The sequence below is a fragment of the Theropithecus gelada genome, chromosome 2 (assembly GCF_003255815.1).
Source record: "Theropithecus gelada isolate Dixy chromosome 2, Tgel_1.0, whole genome shotgun sequence".
NCBI lineage: Eukaryota > Metazoa > Chordata > Mammalia > Primates > Cercopithecidae > Theropithecus > Theropithecus gelada.
Window position 1 is genome coordinate 178,314,933 of NC_037669.1, and position 24,892 is coordinate 178,339,824.

Consider the following 24,892-nt stretch of genomic DNA (forward strand, 5'->3'; position numbering starts at 1 on the left):
CAGGCTCCCAAAGAGCACAACCTTTTCCAGCTCTGAGCGTGGTTCTGCCTGCCTCTTCCCCATAGCACAGGGAAGGCTGGAGAAAACAGATACCCAGTCCCCTGTCCATCAGCTGTTTACCTCCATCAAGCTGCTGAAGTAGATTTAGAAGCCACCAGGAATGGCAAAAGAGCTGCATAATTTAAGTCTTGACTGAAAAGCCAAATTACCTTTTTTTTTTTTTAAGACAGTCCAGTCTTTCCCTGTCCCCCAGGCTGGAGCACAGCGGTGCGATCTCGGCTCACTGCAACCTCCACCTCCAGGGTTCAAGTGAATCTCCTGCCTCAGCCTCCTGAGTAGCTGAGATTACAGGTGTCCGCCAACCACACCTGGCTAACTTTTGTATTTTTAGTAGAGACGAGGTTTCATCATGTTGGTAAGGCTGGTCAAACTCCTGTCCTCAAGTGATCCACCTGCCCCGGCTTCCCAAAGTGCTGAGATTACAGGCATGAGCCACCACGCCCGGCCAAATTACTTTTTTAATTTTAATTACACACCTCTCCATAAATGGAAGCTAAGTGAAGCACTTCAGACCCAGTATATCTTGGAGATAACATCAGAAACAGGTCTGGGAGCCCAAATGAATAGCTGGGAGGCAGATGAATACTGAAGTATTCTCAGATTTCAGTCTGGTTGGCAGTGTGTTTGAAACAAAAACAGCGTAATGAGCAACATTTGGAGACAAAAGCTCCAAAGCAAACATATATCCCAGAAGACACAATTAAATGCTATACAAGATGAAATATACAAGATCATAAATCATTTTTTATTCACAAAAGGGACAGAAGGAAAAAGAAAAAAAAAAAAAACAGTGCAAGGATCAGAAGGCAAAGAGCCATCACGCAGGAACAATCTGTATGAGTATTTGCTACGCTTCAGGTAAGACGGGCCTTCCTGCCCATTGAACACTGAAATGAAACCCTGCCAGCGTTTCACTTTAATGAGATTTTGATTTCCATCAGCCCAACCTGGCACTTCTTAGACATAACCATTATATTTTTATCAATGTGTGTCAGGCAGCCGCTATAGCAACTATCAACCCTGAGAGCCCCAAGTGTCTAAACAAACACATTTTAAGGCAGCACTCCCAGGGCCAACGTATTCTCTATTCTCTTATCCCACTAGCTTGAGATTCTGGAATTCCATTTGAACTGCAGACAACTATGATGTTTTTCCTGCAGGAAGTAATTCTATTTTCCCCCAATGTGTAGCATAGATTTAAGACACACAGTAGGTTGTTTTAAAACTTCAGGGGCTGTGTTACATGGAATATGACATGTAAAAAGGGTAAGACGACAAGGAAACAAAGTAGTCATTGTGATGCTTCATGCTGTATTCTCCAACTTTCAGCTAAGTTTCTGGATGACAACAACCCAAATGAACGAGAGTGGGCTAGCCAGGCGCGGTGGCTCTTGCCTGTAACCCCAGCACTTTGGGAGGCTAAGGCGAGTGGATCACCTGAGGTCAGGAGTTTGAGACCAGCCGGGGCAACATGGAGAAACTCGGTCCTTACTAAAAATACAAAAATTAGCCAGGGGTAGTGGGCACCTGTAATCCCAGCTACTCAGGAGGCTGAGGCAGGTGAATTGCCTGAACCTGGGAAGTGGAGGTTGCAGTGAGCTGAGATTGTGTCACTGCACTCCACCCTGGGTGACAGAGTGAGACTCCATCAGGAAGGAAGGAAAGGAGGAAGGGAGGAAGGGCAAGTGAGAGTCAAGGGTGGAAGAGAGAGCACAGGGAGGACATAAAGGAGGTAGCACCTGATGTGACATAATTTCAGGGACACTTCTTGGTCTCCCCTTTCTCCAATAATTTCCATTTCAACCTGTCACCACCTCTGAAATGCATCCAATTGAGCTTTGTTCCTCCGGGCCCTTAAAAATGCCAGAGATCCAATGAAAGTTAGAAAGAAGAAAAAAAAAAAAAAAACGAATTTCCTAGGAAGCCCTGAAGAAATGTTTTTTTAAGAGGGATTAATTTTAGGAAAAAGAAAATGATTCAAGCTTGTATTTACTAGTGAAAGATTCTCGGAACGAGCCTATTACATTGCAGAAGCTACAAGTTACAATACAGGGCAAAAGAGACCACAGAAATTTTGAAAAGTTTCCAGTCTCACTCCAAATTTGCGTTCAGGCCTCAATGGGGGTCACTGAGGCTCCTTCCAGATCAGAAAATGTCAAAAAGCCTCATTAAGCTTCTGCATTTGGGATTCATTCTTAAGGCTGAGAAGCAAGAGGAAAGGTAGAAAAGCAGGTCTGGGTGCCTTTGCTCCATGCTTGAATATACGCAAATCTCCTAGACTGGATTCTGCCCCCAGATTGCTTTATTTTGCAAAGGCTATCAATGGCATAACCAGCAAAGAGGACTGTACTCTTGTTAATTTACTGATTTCAATCATTGTGCTGTCTTTAGAGGAGAGTGTCCTTTTTTTAAAGGAAATACACACTGAAGTATTTAATAGTGAAGGGACGTGATGTCTGCAATTTACTTTTAAGTGGTTAGAAAATTGTAATATGTAACTATAGGGAAAAGATGAAGTAAACATCATAACATGTTACTGTTTAAGGAATTTGTAGAGGGATATATGAGCATTTTTCATACTATTCTTGCAACTTTTCTAAAGTCTGAAATTATTTTTTAAAAACATATATACACCTGCCTTGAGAGAATTACAACGCTCACAAGACACGGTTCCCAGCCTCAGTTTGGGGGACTGAACCCACTGAGTGGTTGTTCTGGATTGAACAAAGAACCCCAGGCCGGGAAGACACCTGCCACAGCGGAAAGAGCCTGGTCCTGCTCTCATTCTGCCACTTAGCTGGGTGGCCTTGGGCAAGTTGTTTAATAGTTCCGTGTCCCAGCATAACATCTGAACAATGCACGTAATCATACCTACTTTGTAAAGATTTCAGAAAACATGTAGCCAAGGCCAAGTTCAGTAAATGATAGTGGGTTTTACAAAGAGAAAACCACATTACCCCCACACAGTCTACTCTGAAAAACCAACTGTCCCGTTTACGCTTCGGTGAAACAAAGGGCAAAGGGCAGCTGGGGAAAGCATGAAATATAAAGACTATCACTCATAGTCTGGGCTTTACTTCCTATCACCTAACTTGCCTCATTCCTTCATTAATTAAGTGACCCCTGAGCAACAAAGCACAATAAGGCTGCTGTTATTCTGTTAATTATAGTATTTTATAATTGTATGTGACATAACCAATCTCAAGCTATTTTTACCTTTATCTTAATCTTCACAAATATCTTTATATCTGCGCATTGATTAAACCTTCCTCCAAAAGGACTGAGGCATCTCAAGGACGTGCATTATTATCTCCAGCTTCTTGATTAAGAGCTAGAAATACTCCTGGTGTGTATTCCAGAGGTTTCCTTGTGAGGGGACAGGCAGGAGGATGTTTACTGCAGCGAGGTGAGTGGGGCAGAGGCTGGAGGCAATGTGCATTATCTGTCATCTGAGAGTGGCTGGGTATAATGTGGTGGACCCAACACCACAGAAATAATGGACCAGATGCTACATGCCAGTGGATCTTTTTTTTTTTTTTTTTTTTTTTGAGACGGAGTCTCGCTCTGCCGCCCAGGCTGGAGTGCAGTGGCCGGATCTCTGCTCACTGCAAGCTCCGCCTCCCGGGTTCACGCCATTCTCCTGCCTCAGCCTCCCGAGTAGCTGGGACTACAGGCGCCCGCCACCGTGCCCGGCTAGTTTTTTGTATTTTTTAGTAGAGACGGGGTTTCACCATGTTAGCCAGGATGGTCTCGATCTCCTGACCTCGTGATCCGCCCGTCTCGGCCTCCCAAAGTGCTGGGGCCAGTGGATCTTAAAAACAGAATGCTGAGGCGTGTAATCCCAGCACTTTGGGAGGCTAAGGCGGGAGGATCGCATGAGGTTGGGAGTTCAAGACCAGCCTGACCAACGTGGAGAAATCCCGTCTCTACTAAAAATACAAAATTAGCTGGGCATGGTGGCGCATGCCTGTAATTCCAGCTACTCGGGAGGCTGAGGCAGAAGAATCGCTTGAACCCAAGAGGTGGAGGATGCAGTGAGCTGAGATTGCACCACTGCACTCCAGCCTGGGCAACAAGAGTGAAAACTCTATTTCAAAACAAAACAAAACAAAACAAAACAACAGAATGCTGAGTGCAAATGTTATGAATGGAATGAGACTTATAATGTGATACCAGCAAGTCTGAAAGGTGTTCCATAGTCTTTATGTAAATATTTTAGTTACATTTTTCATAAAATGTTACATTTGTAACTTATAAATAAAAATATATCCCAAACAGTAGAGGAAGGGCAGGAGAGATGAATGCAGAATTACATTTTTCATAAAATGTTACATTTGTAACCTGTAACATAAAAATACATCCCAAACAGTAGAGAGGAAGCACAGTAGAAACACTTGGATATAAGGATAGACGGATGGATCACAGAGAAATGGATGGACTTAAAGGAGGAAGACAATGGGACACACACACATAGTGTGTGTACTCATCCTAAACATGGACGAGCTGCCGGCGGTCTTACCCGAGGCTCCTGGCTTCTGGCTGGGCTGGCCCGCCTGGTGCACGCTCTGCTGTAACAAGTTGAGGCACTCCCCAAGGCAGCTGAGGGTGGCAGCAGAGGTAGCTTTCAGGAGCAGCAGGTCCTGGTCCAAGGCAGTGAGGGGGCCAGACCCTGGCAGGGACTCAATGGCGTGCACGAGGTTCTTCTGCTGCCCTTCCACCTGGTTCATCATCTACAAAACAAGACGACAGTAAGGAGGTGAGGGGCAGAAGCTCTTCTTTCAACAGGCTGGGGAGGTGGCAGTTAAACCACAGAAGTGGGTAAAACTGGGTGAGGGTCAGTTCCGTGTGTTTGGTGCACGTTCGTCTTTTGATAAATACTCAATCCTGGGTGAAATCTGTCTCGGTAAATTTATCCAAAGGCACTCTAATTAAAAGAGAAGTTTTGAACTTTAGAGCTAAAAGGGGCCATCAGGGCCATCTGGGCATATCATTCTACAGATCTTCTGGAGGTAAGTCAATAATAAATACATTGCAAGCGTCCTTGCAACCACCTTTAGAGTTCTTTTTCTACAGAAGGTTATCTGAGACAGCAGGCGCGCTGTGGCTGTCCCTCACAGCAAGGCTTCCTCCTTGCTTTTCCTCCAGCTCCAACCCTTAACTCTTTGGTAGTCCTGTTCAGAGTTCACGGAGTGGAAGGGAAATCTGGGGCTGGTGTTTGTACAAAGGAGATCACAATGAAACCAGTGCTGAGCCCCCTTCACTCACTTGCAAATAAAAAATGCTAAGCAGGACATGACCTTCTTAACACCACGAGACATGTCAGGCAGAGAAAAACCAGGAATCCTAGAGCCAGTCCTACTCCATGGCTCAAGCTATGACAAATAATCATATTTTGTGGCCTGGCTTCAATTCATAAGCTTATCATAAGACAAACAGTAGACTAATTATGTCTTTGAACTAACAAGTCAAAAAGAAAGGAACACAGGAGCTAGAAAAGGACTTTAATGGTTATCTTGTGAAGTTCATCCTCCTCATGTTTTATCCCATTAAACAGGATGATGTATATAAAGTGCTTAGACATCATGTCTAACAAATAATTAGCGGGTCTACGAAGTGGAGGAGCTCAAGCAACCCGCCCAAGGTCACAAAGCCCATTGACATCAGAAGCAGCAGTAAATTCCTGTTCTCCGGTCCACTGTGTTTTAAGCTTCTCCACAAAAGCTGTTTTTATTTGAAGCAACATCTCCTGCTTTGTCACTGTCACCCTTGGAGGATCCTTGTCACCATGATGTCACCAGTGGGAAGAAGCAGTAATTCTGTAAGGACTGCTGGACTTGGACACAAAGCTCATTCCTTTTTTGCTTAGCCTTTTTTCTCTTTCCTTTTGAAACAAATACCTGCTACTGGCAATTACTTCAAAATGATTTTTTTAAAAAAGATTAATTTTAAGAGACATGTTCCACAGCTGTGGTTTGAGCGTTCTCATCTTAGTGTACACATCCATAATCTGGCCATGCAAATTGTTTTTTTGTAGATTACAGAAGATCTACCTAGCCATTCTGGCTCCTAAAACAGTGCCTCTAAATAAGGAAAGCTCAGTAAGTACTCATTTCTTCTTCAGGTCTTTGTTTAAAAGTCATCTTTTTAGGTGGGTGCAGTGGCTCACGCCTGTAATCCCAGCACTTTGGGAGGTGGGTGGAACACCTGAGGTCAGGAGTTTGAGACCAGCCTGGCCAACATGGTGAAACTCAATCTCTACTAAAAATACAAAACTTAGCTGGCCATGGTGGCAGGTGCCTGTAGTCCCAACTACTCAGGAGGCTGAGGGAGGAGAATAGCTTGAATCCAGGAGGTAGAGTTTGCAGTGAGCTGAGCTGGCGCCACCGTACTCCAGCCTGGGTGACAGAGTGAGATGCCATCTCAAAAAAAAAAATATATATATATATCAACAAATAAAATAAAATAATAAAAGTCACCTTTTTGAGAAATCTTCCCAAACCACTTCATTTAAAATTACACCTCCAGGCCAGGCATGGTGGCTCATGCCTATAATCCCAGCACTTTGGGAGGCCAAGGCTGGTGGATTATTTGAGGTCAGGAGTTTGAAACCAGCCTAGCCAACATGGTGAAACCCTGTCTCTACCAAAAAATACAAAAATAAGCCAGGTGTCATGGCGGGCACTTGTAATCCCAGCTACTCGGGAGGCTGAGGTAGGAGAATCGCTTTAACCCAGGAGGCGAAAGTTGCATTAAGCCGGAATCATGCCACTGCACTCCAGCCTGGGCAACAGAGCAAGACTCAGTCTCAAAAAAAAAAAAAAAAATTGCACCTCCAGCCCAACCCCAGGCACACCTGTCTTCCTTACCAACCTTATTATCCACAGCATCTACCTCCTTCCAAACTAACTTGTAATTTCCTTATTATATTCATTTATGCTAGTGTGCAAGCAGGAATCATCATCTGTGTTGTTCACTGATGTATCCCAAGTACTATAAGTACCCACCTATTGAATGAATGAATGAATCCAAGTTTCCCTCCTCTCACTGAAGTGCAAAAGAATCCGTTTATGACATATAGTCTACAGAATACTTGATGAACATAATATGGCTGAAGATTTAGTAACGGATAATACCTCCATTATCAGTTTGCCAAGAAATACTGCCAACTAGTTAAATTTAACTTCAAACAAGATAAAATGTCTATGTATTCTCTGACATTTATATGTATAAATGCTAACAGTTAGGGAGAAATGGATTTCGAGCTATTTGTAGTCAGCATTTCTGTAAATTCCTACCATAAAATCCTGTCTTAGAAAAATGTACTGAAAAGAAAGAAGAAATCATGATGAAACATGATACATTATGTTTTTATTATTATGAATGGTGCCATAATGCTTAAGAGAAAAGGTGAATAAAATCAAGCCATAAACTATATGGTATATACTCATTTTTAATCAACAAAAAGAACTCTATTCCAATTATATAGTATAGGATAAATATTGTTATTTCATAAGCATAAGATATTATGAAAATCTTAGGTAATAAAAACATGAAACCACCTTGGAGGATATTCTTCTCTATTACAACAGATGCACATGCTCAGAGATGGAATCCATGCACTAGCTCTCTAAAAAAGCATTCAGGCCAGGAGTGGTGGCTCACGCCTGTAATCCCAGCACTTTGGGAGGCCAAGGTGGGCAGATCACTTGAGGCCAGGAGTTGGAGACCAGCCTGGCCAACATAATGAAACCACATCCCTACCAAAACAAACAAACAAACAAAAAACAAAGTTAGCCGGGCATGGTGGTGCACCTGTGGTCAGTCCTAGCTACTCAGGAGGCTGAGGTGGGAGGATCCCTTGAGCCCGGGGGCTGGGAGCTGCAGTGAGCTGTGACCACACCACTACACTCCAGACTGGGCAACAGAGTGAGACCCCATCTCAAAATAAATAAACAAACAAACAAACAAATAAATTAAAAATAAAAAGCATTCATCAGTATTTACTGAGAGCCTATTGCCAATAGCAAGGGCAGGTAGCCTTTAAAGGCAGTGGGTATGTTTGGCAGTTACAATGACTGGGGAAGAACCATGGCACTGAAAGCAGAGGGCCCAGGAGAGCTAAATTTCTCCTGAATCAGGGCACAGTCCTATACAACAAAGAACGCTGCTGTTGAAAATACTAACAGTGCCCCCTTGAGTAACCCTTTGCTAGAAACACATCAATAACCAGGCACCTCATAGCTTTGACTTCTTTCTTGGGAAACTGAAGGCTAAAAATAATACAAGCTTTATAGTGATTGGCACACAGTACACACCTCCTACAGACTCATTTTCTTCTCATTTTCCATGAGATGTGAAACAGAACTCTAGTCTTTAATGACACAATCGATGCCAATCTTCACTTTATGTTAGCTTCATGAGAATCCAAAAGAAGTTGATTGAACCCTGAAAGAAATGTAGGAGTTCTTGCCTTGGAGCTGTGCATCACAGTTATTACTGCTCTAACACTTGCTAAGACTGGGAGGCACTGATGAAGACTCTTCATCAGACTTCCGGAGAATAAGTTTTAGCTATGTCCATCTCTCTCTCACTTTTATTAAGGGCACATGTGAGATGATAAATGTGGTACCAAAAGGCAGAATGCACCAAAAATACCAACAGTAAATTCTTAAAAAGGGCTCCTTCTCCCCTTCAAGGTGCCTACCAGCTTAGCAATAAAGGAGCAAAGCCCAACCATCCGCAAACAGACTCACCTACATCTTCCAGCCTTTAAGAAAATGTTGAACCATTTACTTTAATTACGAAGTCTCAAATTATAACCCCAAATACTTCCTCCAAGGCACACCAACATTCATCATTCATGATTGTTTAAAAACAAGCAAAAAAAGCAAAAATTTCATTTCTTTCTGGAATTTGGCTTCCACAATCAGGCCGTCATGATGATGTAACACGGGCACAGAAACAGAGCCTCAAATTAAATTTCAGAGATAAACCACCTGAAAATATCAACTCTGAGGTTGTAAAAGAGATGAAATGTAGGTCAAGTTGAACTTCACAGATAAGAAACTTCTCAGAGAGGGAATAAAAATTCTATGACCTGTTTCTTACAGTACAAACGATGACACGTGCATTACAAAATCAAATCATAGGAGTTAATGTTAATAGCATCAGTGGCTGCAGAAAGAGGAAAAACAAGTCAAAAAATCTGAAACGAAGATGCAAAGATCGAAACCCAATGGTATCTAGCTCAACAAGTTCAAATCTGGCTAAAGCAAGGACTGCAGTAGACAGCAAGAAGATAAGGGCCTCATTTGTCTAGACTGCTTCGGATTTTTCTGAGCTGTAAACCCTGGTGCAGGTTTCAGAGGCCCCTGAAAAGTCCAATCCTGATGGGTCAGATGTCAACAAATTTGACAACTTCAGTCACTCCTCCATTACCCTCCAAAAGCTCAGCATAAAGCGGCTCCTAAACAAATATTCCTAACCCTAAAGAAACCAAAGCTGCTTCTCTGGTTGGCAGAGCCTCAACCGGTGCCCCAGTGCCTTCAGTAACTCAATCTGTCCGGCTTGGAAGGAGGCCGAACAATTTGATGCCACGTACCAGATGGCCTTGGTTTGGCATTTCTCTTCAGTCTGGTGGCATTCCTGAGTCCCCGCTAAGTTCCCCTCTGAGTCAGGGGATCAGTCCTTGGTTAACGTAGGCACTTTTTCACTTGGCCAATGTCCTCACCTAAGCTTTAAAGCTATGCTTCAAGGATTTTTTTTTTTTTTTTTTTTTTTTTTTTGAGACAGAGTTTCGCTCTTATTGTGCAGGCTGGACTGCAGTGGCGCGATCTCAGCTCACCGCAACCTCCGCCTCACCTCCCGGGTTCATACAATTTTCCTAACTCAGCCTCCNTTTTTTTTTTTTTTTTTTTTTTTTTTTTTTTTTGAGACAGAGTTTCGCTCTTATTGTGCAGGCTGGACTGCAGTGGCGCGATCTCAGCTCACCGCAACCTCCGCCTCACCTCCCGGGTTCATACAATTTTCCTAACTCAGCCTCCCGAGTAGCTGAGATTACAGGCATGTGCCACCACGCCCAATTAATTTTGTATTTTTAGTATAGAAAGGGTTTCTCCATGTTGATCAGGCTAGTCTCAAACTCCCAACCTCAGGTGATCTGCTTGCCTCGGCCTACCAAAGTGCTGGGATTACAGGCGTGACCCACCATTCCCGGCCACTTCATGGATCTTTAAACCAAAACCACACACACACACACACACACACACAGTTTACTGTCTGCATTAACATGGCTTTACCATCCTACTCCACTCCTCTCATGAGCATTACTTTAATTTTCCAGGAGACTCCATCCCAGAAATGGTTGGATAATTTATTATAGGAACTTCCCCAAATGGCCATCAACTCTTTAATAAAAACCATCAACACTCTGTCCTCTAAAAGTCTTTGAATGTCTTGCCTCAAAATCCTTGCCTTGTTGTTTTCACTAATCCTGAACTGTTAAATCATGATTCTTAATCTTAATCCTAATCAAGTCTCCACATTGTAAACCAAACTTCCAGTTCTTGATAAATGCTGACCTTGCCTTCCCGGCTTGGAGACACAGCCAGCACCCTGCGGAGGTGGTGTTTTCCCTCACAGTGGCCAACAATAGTTAGTCTTGTCTTATTAACAAATGATAAGTTGATATGTGGAGAGCTGGCATTCCAATCGCAACTCCCTTCTCCAAACTTCTGAGTGCTGGGGCACAGTCAGTCCTGGTCTCACCCCTGAACAATTTTGTCTTCTCTCAATGAGCTGCTGAGTTTTCCTACCTGACATTCTACCTTCGCCCTATAATTCCCAGCCTATGTCCCTTATTCTACACCTCCTGGCACAACATACCCCTAAAATGATAGCCCTCCAAGCGTTCCCTTCAGGCAGGGTCCTGAGCCCCTTGGGACACTGCTCCTCATACCCACAAACACAATCCTGTGTAGGCCAGTCCCAAACAGTTCGTGACTGCCAAATATCTGTTAACCCCGTTTCAGGGGCGTGAAGAAAGAAAACCCCCATCGAGTGTACAGAACTTCCAAATACACATTTCTCTCAGTAGGGCTAAGAGAGTGACGGTGGCAATAACAGACAAGATGAGCGGAAGGAAGAGGGATCCAGCTCCAATGGGGAGAGGGTGCTGGCTAAACAGGTGACAACGTTACAAAGAAGAAGAAGAAAGGAAAAAGGCACAGAAAGAGAAGGGAGAAACCAATATAAGGAATATCACACTGTATACTATAAACCAAAGGAAACAAACAAAGAAAAGGTAAACAGAAGAAGGCAGGATCTCAAAAACAGTGACCACCAGGTCGTCAATGCACTTACTGCAGGGCTCCGCAGACTTCTGTAAAGGGCCACGTAGTCAACACTTTAGGTTTTGCAGACAGTATGGTCTCTGTGGCAACTACTCAACTCTGCCACTGTAGCTTGAACGCAGCCAGAGGCAGTGAATACACAAATGGGCATGGCAGTTTTCCAGTGAAACTAACATTTTTATTCACTCTCAGTTTCGGTGTCAGATAAGATCTTTTCTCACTCGTGTTGTGATTGTCCTGGTTCTTGACATGACTAATGATTTTCAATTCTATCCTAGATATTTTGGTTATTATGTTAGGGGACTCTGGGTCCCATTTGATTTTTTTCTTTTTTTAGGCTGGGAGTCTTATGTTTAAGTTTAGAACGTAGGTCCTGGCCTGCTTTTATGGGCTGTGGTTCCAGTGACAATCTAATTTCAGAGCCATTGTGGTACTATTTTAATCTGCTTGGTTCATCTCCTGCCTCTGGAGCCTCCACTCATCCCTGTCGATGTTACCAAAGGGGACAGAAAGAGCTTCCCCAGACCTCTGACTGGTGCCTCTAATTGAAAGAATGGAGTTTCCAGCCTTCCAGGAGGGGAGCAGGATCACCCTTGTCCATGCCCCTAGCTGCATCTTGCCCTAACTCTGGGTAGGAGGGAAGTCTCAGGCCTGAAGTCATTTTTTATGCCTAAGAGCATAACAGTCTGCTTTCCTTTCAAAGGTGTGTAAGTGTAGACATCCTATTTCCACTTCGAAGTTGAAGACTGCTTCATAAGCAGATCTAACTGGCCGGTTGGAAGGTTGTACTCATCTTTTTGGTAACAGAATCGATTCTGCCTTTCAGAAAATTGGCAGAAGAGATGCATTCATTATTTCTAGATATTTCCTGCTTTCTAGATTCATACTTACTTTGCCTTGGACTTCATGGTATAATTATTGAGGCTGACCATCACTAAGTGACTTAAGCCATGATTCCAGGGTTTTCTGTCCACCCTTGTCCCTGGAAGGCAGGACAGGCTAACGGCATTTTGAAGTTCAACAATTTGACACTCTACCTTTATCATGTGAGATGAGAGGGATGGAACAAAAGAGTGGTTGAAAGGACAACCCAAAGACGTAGAACATCCAAAGCTTTTTCTGGTCCTTCCATAGTTTGAGTTGGTATCAAGAAATCTCAGTGTTGCCTCTAAACCAGCCCATGCTGTTGAGGGCAAAAGGTAAATGCAAAATTCTGAATCGCACCTACTCACTCAAAAGACACTTTCTGAAGATGTGGGGAGATAAGCCTTCTACAGTTCCAAAAAACCGATTCCTTTCTGTCATTTCTTCACCTTTGGTTTTTCTACAATCATTGCCTCATCACTCCCAACAGTAACACCACACTGCACAAACATAAAATGCCAATTTTATCTTTACAAACGCCTTAGGAGGAAACCATTACTGAGATCCTCAAGAAATGTGAGATTGTAACACTCACAACTTACTGACGGGTCTGTGAAGTCTGACTCTTTGCAGGCAGGAATCCTGAGTTCGGAGAAGCTGAACGACCTTGTCAAAGTCACAGCTTCACTTTCCTGGCAAGGCACGACTCACCGTTAGTCCTCCGGCTCCACTTCAGCACCCTTTCCACTCTGACATGCTCCTGTGTACTTCCTCTTATTTCTTTCATATATTCTAGAAGCAAAAGCTATCTCCTGCCTCAGAAAACAACTATGATAAGGTTTCTTCCTTTCCACTGTCCCTCAGCCCACCCATTCTCACCATCTGGAAACCAGCTTGCTTGTTTTTGCCTTCCGAGTACAAAAGGCTGGCTCATTCCATCAACCACCATCCCAACAGAATCAGACAGTAAAAACAGTCATAAAGAAGGAAGTAAAGTTATCTGTCATCCCACTTCCTGGAGATAAGTGCTGTTAACATTCTAGTATGATTCTGACTCTTCTAATTTATATGTACACACACAGAGGTCTATTATTTTATCTTAAAAACATCACTCCTTATATATAATTGTACAACCTTTGATCACTTTAGAATACATCATCTCTAACACTTGGGACGTACTTCAAAATAACCCAATGGGGGTAAAAGAGCAAGGATGAAACAATATTGGCTTTGGGGGTAGCTAAAGCTGTTGATGGGTACATGGAAATTCAATATGATCTTTCTCTAGTGTATTTACATTTGACATTTTTCATAACAACAATGTCTTTTAAAATAGGGGGGAAACCTCCTCTTGGCTTTCACATTTTAAATCTTAAATGTTAACTGTTGCAGGCCGCAGGCATGACAGGCAATGAGCAGGTGAAGAACCAATGGAAAAGTATTCAGAAACTCCTGTGTGAGCTAACAGGCTTCTGAATGTATCGCTGTGGTCCACAGAGAAGGCTGGAGAAGGTAGCAAGGAGATGCTGTATCAGCTACTACAGCCTTAAAGTTGGTGTCTCTTTGGACTTTAAAATTCTTCCTATGCAACTTATTTTTATTTCGTTTAATCAAATAAACATGAGGGTTTTTCCATGGAAAAAATAAAATAAAATAGGGGGAAAATACATTATTATGGTTGAAATGTATCCTTCACCACATTCATATGTTGAAGTCCTAATTCCCAGTATCTTAGAATATAACCCTATTTGGAGATTGGGTCTCTATAAAAGGAATCAAGATAAATAAGGTCTTGAGGGTGGTCCCTAATCCAATATGACTGGTGTTCTTATAAAAAGGGGAAATTTGGGCCAAGAATAGTGGCTCATACCTGTAAATTCCAGCACTTTGGGAGGCTGAGGCAGAAAGATCACTTGAGGCCAGGAGTTTAAGACCAGCAGTAAAGACGTGGGGAGAAGATGATCATCTACAAGCCAAGCACATCCTTCTCTCACAGTGCTCAGAAGGCACCAACTCTACCAGTGACTTGATTTTGGACTTCCAGCCTCCACAACTGTGAGACAATGAATTTCTGCTGTTTAACACACTTTGTCTGTGATCCTTTGTTAATGCAGCACTAGTAAACTAACAGACACATCACAGACATCTTTACACACCGATAAACACAGATCTCATTTTAATGATTGCATGTATAAGGGCTTTTAACTCCAAACCAAGTAGGTCTTGGCTTCAGAACAAAAGTTCCTTTGACGCAATCTCTATCAGTTTTTCTCATGTCATTTTTGCTAAAGGAAACAGTGAAGTGGAAGAAACATTTTCAGAACTGTATAACAGAATATGCTGTAGAAGACCAAAAATATACCACCCCAAAATATAATTATAGAAAACCAGAATATGCCTCCTAAAATATGCCTCTTTAGCATAAGGATTATTTTGAGAAACTACAGACACCAGAACAGCTCTGAAAACAAAGAAGTTATCCTTTTGTAAGGGAAATTTACATTGATAAAGCAAGTCTCCATTCTCTGAACCAGGAAGATAATAAGGATGACTAAACTATAGAGCCTCATCAATGGAGAAGGCACAAACTTAAAAATCTCCATATCAAAACGTACTCATGTTTACAGTACTTTTCCTGGATACCTCCCCAAAATCTGCCTTCCCATCACCCTTCTTAATCTCACAGGAAGATGGTATTTATGCCTGAAGCCTATCACCTCTTTGAGAGTTACTCATTTCTCTGAGTATCTCTCATGCATGCACGATATGTACATGTATTAAATTTCAGTTTTTCTGTTGTTAATCTGTCTTTTGTTACAGAGTCCATCCCAACTAAGAACTGAGAAATAAAAATAAAATTCTAGGACCCCCAACCAAGTAAACAGATACCCCTGTTAGCCAAGGGGACCCCAGAGAAACCCTGAAAACAGAGCTCCCAGCCATGACAGGATGGGAGGTCCAACTCCCTAACTGCTCTTAGGCTTTCTTCCCTAAGGGCTAAACAGAAACCAGCCCTTTCAAACAACTCCACCCCCATTTCAGTTAAGCCCACTGACACTCCCCCCACCCTTTTGTGGTTTCAACAAAGCAACTGACAGGCATTCCTGATAAGAGATCACTGACCACAAGAGTGGTTCTGGCCAGTCTAGGAGGATGTACAGTGAGGGTTTTCGTGTCCTGTGCTTCATCTTTTGATGTGAGAGGGCCGAAAACTCTACCCCTGGATCATGCTACTGCTGCATTTTTTTGAACATGGATCTCATGGAGCAGCATGAAGTTCAATTGCATGTGTACATATTTCTCCTTTCATAAATATTCATGATTCCTCCTACAGCTTCTTGAATATGTTTATTTGGCCACCTTGTTCAGTATAAAGCCTTGGCTTATTCTTCCCACCCTTGAAGTGCCTGTTTCTGGCTTCTGGCCAGAGACTATGCTTCCCAGCCTGTCAAAATGGCCACCCTACAGGCTGTAGCCATTTGTGAGAAATAAAGCTCTCCTTTCCAAATTATGAACCTCATCATTCTTCAGTTGACAGAACTATGAAGAGTAAGGAAAAAAATATTTCTCCTCCCCTGTGATTTCTACACAATGGTTAAAAATTATTTATTTAGAAATCCCATTTGTCAGAATTGAATAACACGTAAACATTCTGAAAACAAGGGGTGAAAGATACAAAAGGAATAATCTCTTAAATTGTTTTCAAAGAAAATGCCACTGTCCAACAGAAGGATTCTGAGTAGAAAGCAAAGGATCAGTGAATAAGTGCCTCATTCGCTATAATTTATCTATTCTCTCTGCCTCCCCCACACACAGACACAGACCTGAACAGGATCCTGAATGCAGATCAAGTAGCACTTACGTCTCTGGACACAAGGTTGGCCTCCCTTGCCCAACATCTGAAACTGGGGCTTCTATGGGAGTTCCATTCTGCAGCAGGCTACTCTTTGTTTTGTTTTAATTAAAAATCTCCTTTTAACACAAAATAATACTTAACATAGAAAAAAAAACAATCAAATAGAAGGAAAGATACCCATAATATATCCAGTACCAGAAAGAAGTTTTAAAATCTTGGCAAATGTACTTACAAAATTTTTATGTATATATATGGCCAACCCTTAAACAACTTGAGGGTAGTAGAAGATCCTCATATAACTTTTGGTTCCCTAAAAACTTATCTACTAATATACCACTGTTGACTGGAAGGCTTACTGATAACATTAGCAGTCGATTAGCACATATTTTGTGTGTCATATTATATGCTGTATTCTTACAACAAAGCAAGAGAAAAAGAGATGTTATTTTATTTGCTTTCTATTTACCTTTTTTTTTTTTTTTTTTTAAAGAGTCTCACTCCATCACCCAGGCTGGAGTGCAGTGGCACGATCTTGGCTTACTGCAACCTCTGCCTCCTGGGTTCAAGTGATTCTCGTGCCTCAGCCACCTGAGTAGCTAGAATTACAGGCGTACACCACCACACCTGGCTAATGTTTTTTGTATTTTTAGTAGAGACAGGGTTTCGCCATGTTGGCCAGGCTGGTCTCGAACTCCTGACCTCAAGTGCTCTGCCCACCTTGACCTCGCAAAGTGCTGGGATTACAGGCATGAGCCACCATGCCCGGCCAAGAGATGTTATTTTAGAAATTGTAAGGAAGAGAAAATATATTTACTATTAATTCAGTGGAAGTGAATCACCATGAAGGTCTTCGTCCTTCTCTTCACATTGAGTAGGCTGAGGAGGAGGAGAATAGGAGGGGTTGGTCTTGCTGTCTCACGGTGGCAGAGACAGAAGAGTTGGAGAAGGTGAAAGGAGAGGCAGTCACACCCAGTGTAATTTTTACTGAGAAAATCCACATATCAGTGGCCCCGCACAGTTCCAACCTGTGCTGGTCAAGGGTCAAGTGTACAGTCACCCCTCAGTACCCATGGGGCATTGGTTCCAGGACCCCGCCTGGATACCAAAATCCATGCATGCTCAAGCCCCCTAACATAAAAAGATACTAATATCTGCATATCCTCCCATATGCTTTAGATCATCTCTAAATTACTTATGACACCTAATACAATGTAAATGTCACATAAACAGTTGTTATATTTTATTGTTCATGGGAAAGTGACAAGAAAAAGCTTGTACATGTTCAATATAGATGCAATCATCCATATTTTTTCCTGAATATTTTCAATCCTCAGTAGGTTGAATCCACAGATGCAGAACCCACAGATAAGGAGGGCTGACTGTATGCCCTTTTTTCACTTTTTATGAAAATGGCTGCAGGCCATAATCATGTCTATAACCTTTTTAATTCAACATGCCATGTCAATGAATTTCTACAATACTATTTAAAATACTGCAGAACATTTCATCACATAAATATGCCACAACTTACTGCCCAATTCCCTACGGCCGACATTACAATGATGTTTAACTTTTTTCTCTATGACGGATTACGAGTCAACAAACTTCTCTGTATCTAAATCTTAGCATAACTTCAAAAAGATTTTGTTAAACTTCTAGAAGAGGAATTGCTGAGTTTAAGGTTGTTTTTTTTTTTTAATAAATACTGCCAGCTCACCACTGAAAAGAACTAACAATTTGTATTCTCTCAGTAATGTGTGAGCTGTCTTCCGCCCTATCACTCTCCAACATCTTTCTTTCTTAAACAATTTCAGAGGCAAAAAAAAAAAAACCCAAACCAGTATTTTATTGTTTTCATTCATTGTTCATGTCCCTGCATAATGCAGGGCAAAGAAAAGTTAAGAAGTTTCCGCCAGGCGCGGTGGCTCACGCCTCTAATCTCAGCACTTTGGGAGGCCAAGGCAGGCGGATCACGAGGTCAGGAGTTCAAGGCCAGCCTGGCCGACATAGTGAAACCCAGTCTCTACTAAAAATACAAAAATTAGCCGGGTGTGGTGGCACATGCCTGTAATCCCAGCTACTTGGGAAGCTGAGGCAGGAGAATTGCTTCTTGAACCCGGGAGGTGGAGGTTGCAGTGAGCCAAGACTGCACCATTGTACTCCAGCCTGGGCAACAGAGTGAGACGCCATTTCAAAAAAAAAAAAAAAAGTTTCCATATCCAGTAAAGAAAATTTAAGGAAATAAGACTAAAGAGGCCTGGTGTGGTGGCTCATGCCTGTAACCCCAGCACTTTGGGAGGCTGAGGTGGGCGGATCACTTGAGGTCAGGAGTTTGAGACCAGCCTGGCCAACATAGTGAAATCCCATTTCTACTAAAAATACAAAAATTAGCTGGGCGTGGTGGCACACAGTTGACACCAGCTAATCCAGAGATTGAGGCAGGAGAATCACTTGAACCCAGGAGGTGGAGGTTGCAGTGAGCCAAGATTGTGCCACCGCACTCCAGTCTGGGCGACAGAGCACGAGTCTGTCTCAAAACAAAACAAAACAAAAGAAAAACTAAAGGGAGTCAGAGAGTGTTTTCCTTCATAAGGATAGAGAAGCCTTGTCAATGTCTGGCCATGGGCACCAGCACATGGGGGTGTGATGGTACCCAGCAATGAAAGGGAAACCAAAGTCCTAAGCAAAGAGAGGGCAGTGCTATTGGGAGAAGCAGGTGGATCCAGAAAGCAATAGAAGAAGTCAAAGTTCTCTCCTAAAAGATCCTAGGGACACGGAGAACAAGGGGAAACACTTCCCTCACAGTGCCAGAGAAGACAGGTCTACCTGGACCTTGAAGTTCAACTGCCTAGTTATGATGTCCCCAGAACTCACTAGGAGCCTCTTCCCACGTTCAACAAGCTTATCTAAAGCTCAAGGTCTGGTTTTAAACCAGCGTTCAACTCAAGGAAAAAAGCACAGAGTAGCCCTTTGCTGCTTCCCCCACATTCCCCACATTTATCTTTCTCTTCTCACTCTTTTCAAAATACTTCCGTTATCAAAGCCATGTCAGTAACAGCCACTACATGAATGATACAAACAAGGGCATTTCACAAGATGGGTGGCAGGGGGCGAGAAGCGCTGGGCTGCAGTTTACAACAGTGCTTTCACAGTCACAAACTCTAATCCTCCCAGCTCTGTCTTGGCCACAAGCAAGGCTGCTTACTGTTTTTGTTTTGTTTTGTTTCGAGACAGGGTCTTGCTCTGTCACCCAGGCTAGAGTACAGTGGCGCGATCACGGCTCACTGCAGCCTCACTCTCCCAGGCTCAGTGGGTCCTGCCACCTCAAAGTACTGGGGTTACAGACGTAGCCACTGCACCCAGCTCCTGATTACCATTATTCTCATTTTACACAACCCTGGGGCTGAAAGGGTAAAACCATTTGCCCAAATCAGAATGTGCAGATGGGAGATGTCAGGACTGAAGGATCCACACTTCTGTGCTCCTAACCTCATGACCAGAAGGCAAGCAGAACCATTCTGTTCCTACAGATCACAGCACAAAGGCTCCCATACACACTCTGATGCTCACCTAGCATGGCCTTCCACCTAGAAGAAAGAAGATGCTTGGGAGCATGCTGGCTTATCCACCCACCAATTCATCCGGAACGGAACGAGAACACACACAGCAAACTCCTCTAGGGTAAAATTCACAGAAAAGAAAACACAATTTATAAGCAAAGACGTAATAAGAAAGGGTAAGGAATTGTTCTGCAAATGGTATGAAAGTTTTATTCAAGTGTTTACGTTTCTGTCAGTTCTCTAATCAGAAATCATTTAACACACATCATATGAAACAAAAAAAAAAAACCAAAAAACAGAAAACCTAAAATGCTGCTTTACTGACTCACTTCAGAAGTCTTCTGATTAATCTACCGTCATTTCTCAGCAAATCCTGGATATTATATCAGTGGGTTTTTTTTCTCTTACAGAATATAACCTTACAAACCAAGGATCAGCAAGCATGAAATTAAACCATTTTCTTCAGACTGCTTCACCTTTGTTCACTCATACTCCACATACATGCTCAGCCTATCTCAAAGAACCTCTAAGTGTCCAGATATTTAATCTGGATTTTATGGAAATTCTCTTATTTTGCAAGGAGAGTAGGATGTCTCTAAGAATTCCTGAAGAAAACATACCAACTAATATTCTAACTTGAGCTTCACAGCATATATAACTAGGCCTTAGCTCTACCCCAAAAACACCTGCCATTCTCTTTTAAAACTTAATTGCTGTTTTTAGATCAAATAGCTACCCAAAGTAGCAGGCAAGAACATGACTACATGCTTCTCTTTTCCACTTAGAATTAATTTCACTAGTACTAATTATTTTCAGGAAAGAAATGCATCTCCAAAGGGTACTTGAAAAAAGAAAAAAAAAAAATGGACAGAAATTTCACACCTCCAGGCAAATCCTTTACATCATCTGAGCTTTAGCAAATGAAACTCCGGAGAGACAAGTGCATTTATCAGGAATCTGCTTCATTAATCTGAAAAGGAAAATTACGTTAAGGAATAAGCCACCATTAATTAATATTTATTGTATCCCCACTGGGTAAATGACACTGCAGTCACCAATTTACAGAAGAGAGAACACAATTCCTGCACACCAACTACTTAACAATGTAATCCTCAAGGCACTCAAATATGACACAGAATAATGGTATATAACAGACTGTGCTTTGCAAAAGAGCTAACCGCCCTTTGCGGACACGTGCATTTAGAATTGTTTTCCAGTGATGGAAATGAACTGGCCTGGATCCATGTCTACTCCTACTCCATACTTCCTCACTGCTCTGAGCATGCACTTTTAAAGAGAGTACATGTAAGGGTATATAGTCCACAACCACTGTTCATATAATAAACACACAGAATGAACTTACTATATTATAACTAGTTCCACGTGTATCTCTCTCCATGGCCCAGCGTGCTGATGGTATCAATCAATTAATTCACTGCCAAACTCTATCTGGGCAGGGCCCATGAGACCTTACTCAAAGGAGATGCCTGATGTATGTTTGTTGGGTAGATGAATGGAGGAGAGGGGAAGGGGGGAGGGAAATGGGAAGACAGGGCAAGTGAAAGGAAGAGGGACTAAAGGGAGGCAGAACAGGAGAAGAAGAGAAGGGAAGAATAAAGAAAGAGGAAAGAAGGAAGAAGGATCGAGTTCCAAGGCTTCTGGAAGTTTTAAGACGCTGGCATGGTTCTCTAGCAAATCTGAGAACTCCTTTCCATTGCCCCTAGTTTGTTGTTACTACTTTCACCCAAGGAATAAAAGATCTTGTGTCCTGTTAACCTGGGACCTTGAAGCTTCAGCCTTAAACATTATTTCTCTCTAATACCAATCTCCCAGCATGGGCGGAGTATTTTAACTGCACATTGTATATCTCTGGGCACACAATCCCAAATTTCTTAACCTCTAATTTAATCTATATGATCGTGGGATAAAGAAGGCACTACCCGAATGAGTTTCAGGCTCGACTTCCAGTGAAGTCCATGACATGTTTTTCTCCTAGTTTATTTTTATTCCTTCTTCCACCCCGGCTTACAGGTTGTTTTCACCAGGTAGCCTTCCATCACCCTCCCAAAAGGCCATGATCCCCATCATCCATAAAACATATCATGGGTAATTAACTTTTTTTTTTTTTTTTTTTTTTTTTTTGAGACAGGGTCTCACTCTGTCGCCCAGGCTGGAATGCAGTGGTGAGACCATGGCTCACTGCAACCTCTGCCTCCTGGCCTCAGATAATCCTCCCACCTCAGCCTCCCAAGTAGCAGGGACTACAGGCACGTGCCACCATGCCCAACTAATTTGTGTGTGTGTGTGTGCGCGATATAGATATATATATGTGTGTGTGCATATATATATATGTATATATTGTTTTGTTTTGTTTTGTTTTTTCTTGTAGAGACACAATTTCGCCATGTTACCCAGGCTGGTCTAGAACCCCTGAGCTCAAGCGATCCGCCCACCTCAGCCTCCCAAAGTGCTAGGATTACAGCCATGGGTCACCACACTCAGCCTCTACTGATGTGTTACGTTACTAATTTGTTAATCTCTCTTGCCCTTACCAGGCTCTAAGTGCCACTTTGTCTCCTCTGTTCACTGTTGTTTCCATAAACCTAGGACAAGATGTGGTAAACTGTGGGCAAAAAAATATCAGTTGAAAGAATGAGTGAATGAATGAATGAATATACAAAGGAGAGCATCCAGGCATCTCTTTGAGAGCTATGAAGTGGCTGTTCTCCTTCCTTCGGACAGGTAAGAAGATCGGTCGAAATGCCACTATAAGATGGGTCCATTTGAACCAAAAAACGTATATACCCAATCTAAGTGACAGCCAGTGGGACTTTAAAATTAGTAAGTGAAAAAGGAAGTACAATACCATTTCTGGGGATAAGTAGGACCAGGTTTGGGGTTTTTGGTTTTTTTTTTCTTGTTTTATCAAGACTGATAAGCTCAGTAGTCAAGGGACAAGGTTTCACATTTTCCTTGTATACCTCCCAGGGTTTAGTTGATCACAGTCACAGAGAAAGTTTAGTAGCAAAGAATAGAAACCACCCACACTCATGCAAGGAGAAGGGGATTTGCTGCATGGATACAGGAAAGAGTTGCCCAGCATCTACTTGAAAGAGCTACTCCTCCTTTCCTTCAGAGATATGGCAGTCTCTTATCTCTCTCTGTCCCTCGGTCTCTGTGATCTCTCTCTGGTTTTCACACCTTTCTGTCTCTTCTTGCTCAACTTCCTCCACTTGCAACAAAGCCCAGCAGAGCCACTGGAGTCGAATCTACCCAATCCTCTAGTTTCTCCCTCTCCCAATTCAGATGAGAGAAAGTAAGTTTGCGTTATTGGCCCTGGGTCAGATGCCTGCCTCAAACGATTCAGCTGACACTGGGGATGTGGAAGATAGTGACCATGTGACACATCATGTGGACACAGATCCCCCACTTCAACATAGGGTCTTCCCTCTGCCCACTGCTGTGACTGAGATGTCTGGCCCAATATAGATTTTTGTTGTTGTTGTTTTTTGTTTGTTTGTTTTTGAGACAGGGTCTCACTTCGTCACCACCCAGGCTAGAGTGCAGTGGCACAATCATGGTTTATTGCAGACTCAACCTCCAGGACTCAGATGATCCTCTGAGCTCAGCTTCCCAAGTAGCTGGGCGTATAGGCTCGTGCCATGACACCCAGATAATCTTTATTTTGGTAGAAACCCAGGCTGGACTTGAACTCCTAGCCTCAAGCAATCTTCCTCCTCAGCCCCTCAAATTGCTGGGATTACAGATAAGAGCCACTGTGCTGGCCCCAGTGTAGAATTCTGACATTCATGAGCTATAAGGATACATAGTATTTACAAATACTTTTAAAATCCACTTCACAAGATTTGTATGTCAACTGGAACATCAGTTAAGGCTTTTATCCAAGACAATTAATCAAATAATGGAGCATTTCTCTAAACTTAATGCTGGCATGACATGAATGCCAGGGTTACAAAGCTTCCTGTCAGAGGGCCTGAAAGTATACTAACTTCTTATAAATGCCTGTGATAAACACCCAGCTGTAACCAAGCCCAGAACACCCCACCTCCTCTTTCTTTCATCTGCAGTACAATCTCATAATGAAAAGCCAGTAGAATCTGCCAGGTTATAGAGGAGATTAAAAAGAAACAAGGGCTCAATCCACAGTCCTCTCCAAGCTCAGCTTTTCCCTGGTGATTCCCAAGTCTATGAAACAACCCAATTAGCTATGTTATCTACTTTTTCCTATCAGGTCTGTAGGTCTATACTTTCATTAACTTTGTGGAAATTAAAATTACTACTGAGGAGCTCTGGATTTTGCTACAGTATTAGCCAATTCTCTCTTTCAAGAGCCCTCTTGTGTTTTGCCCATGCAGTTGTGATTAAAACAGTTCTCTTTGTTCATGGGAATAAGTTCTTCTCCCATGACCATCACCAAGCCAGTGAGAAAAAAAATTCAACTGTGGTCCCTGCAATAACCACTTGGAAAGCATAGAATCTAAAAAATACAATTGTGTGTAATTCTCACAAACAGTGGCTTTGTATCTTGTCCCTGCCTCCTCATAAATACACTACCAACTTGGGCAACATGACACTTCTTGACTTCCTGTTCGGTTACATCTGCTTAGAAAGCTTTTCCTCCCCATCTCTCATGGTCAAAGTCCTACCAGGCTTCCAATGCCCTTCCTCAGTTCTTCTTCATGAAGCCTTCCTTATCTCCCACTTAGAAGTCCCCATGCCCCCAGTCTCTCAGAGCCTTCCCGTGAGCACTTGCCCTTCTCTTCTGTAAGGCCTTGAGGTCTGGGGAGCAGGCCCATGTCCCCACTCCCGTAGCACCTGGCTAGTGCAAAGTGACACTAATTAAGTTTTTAATGAACCACCGAATGCACCCTTCAGGCTCTGGGTCTATGCCTCAGACTTCAGATTTGTTTCTTCCAGATGAAAATGCTCTGCTTCAGTTGTCACAACTATGTCAATAGTTGGGGCTGTCACAAGGCCAACCTCAAAATTTGGGTTCAGCCTGGGAGGTCACATGGGTCACTGGCTTCACGTAGAAAGGCATTGAAAAGCCAGGCTACAGAGTAAAGTAAAAACAAATTTATTAAGAAAGTAAAGGAATAAAGGAATCGATACGGATAGAGTGGCCCTGAGGACTACTGGTTGGCTATTTTTATGGTTATTTCTTGATCATATGCTTAAAA

At 42.6% G+C, this 24,892-nt stretch overlaps 1 protein-coding gene across 3 annotated transcripts in view; it reads right to left on the reverse strand.

Moving 5' to 3' along the window:
• Positions 1-24,892, reverse strand: part of OSBPL10 (oxysterol binding protein like 10) — a 328,230-nt gene that overhangs the window by 85,431 nt on the left and 217,907 nt on the right. For all 3 annotated transcript variants that reach the window (XM_025376268.1, XM_025376267.1, XM_025376266.1), the window contains one exon: positions 4,580-4,790. In XM_025376268.1, the coding sequence (XP_025232053.1) occupies positions 4,580-4,790 (211 nt within the window). The remainder of the gene's footprint in view (positions 1-4,579; positions 4,791-24,892) is intronic.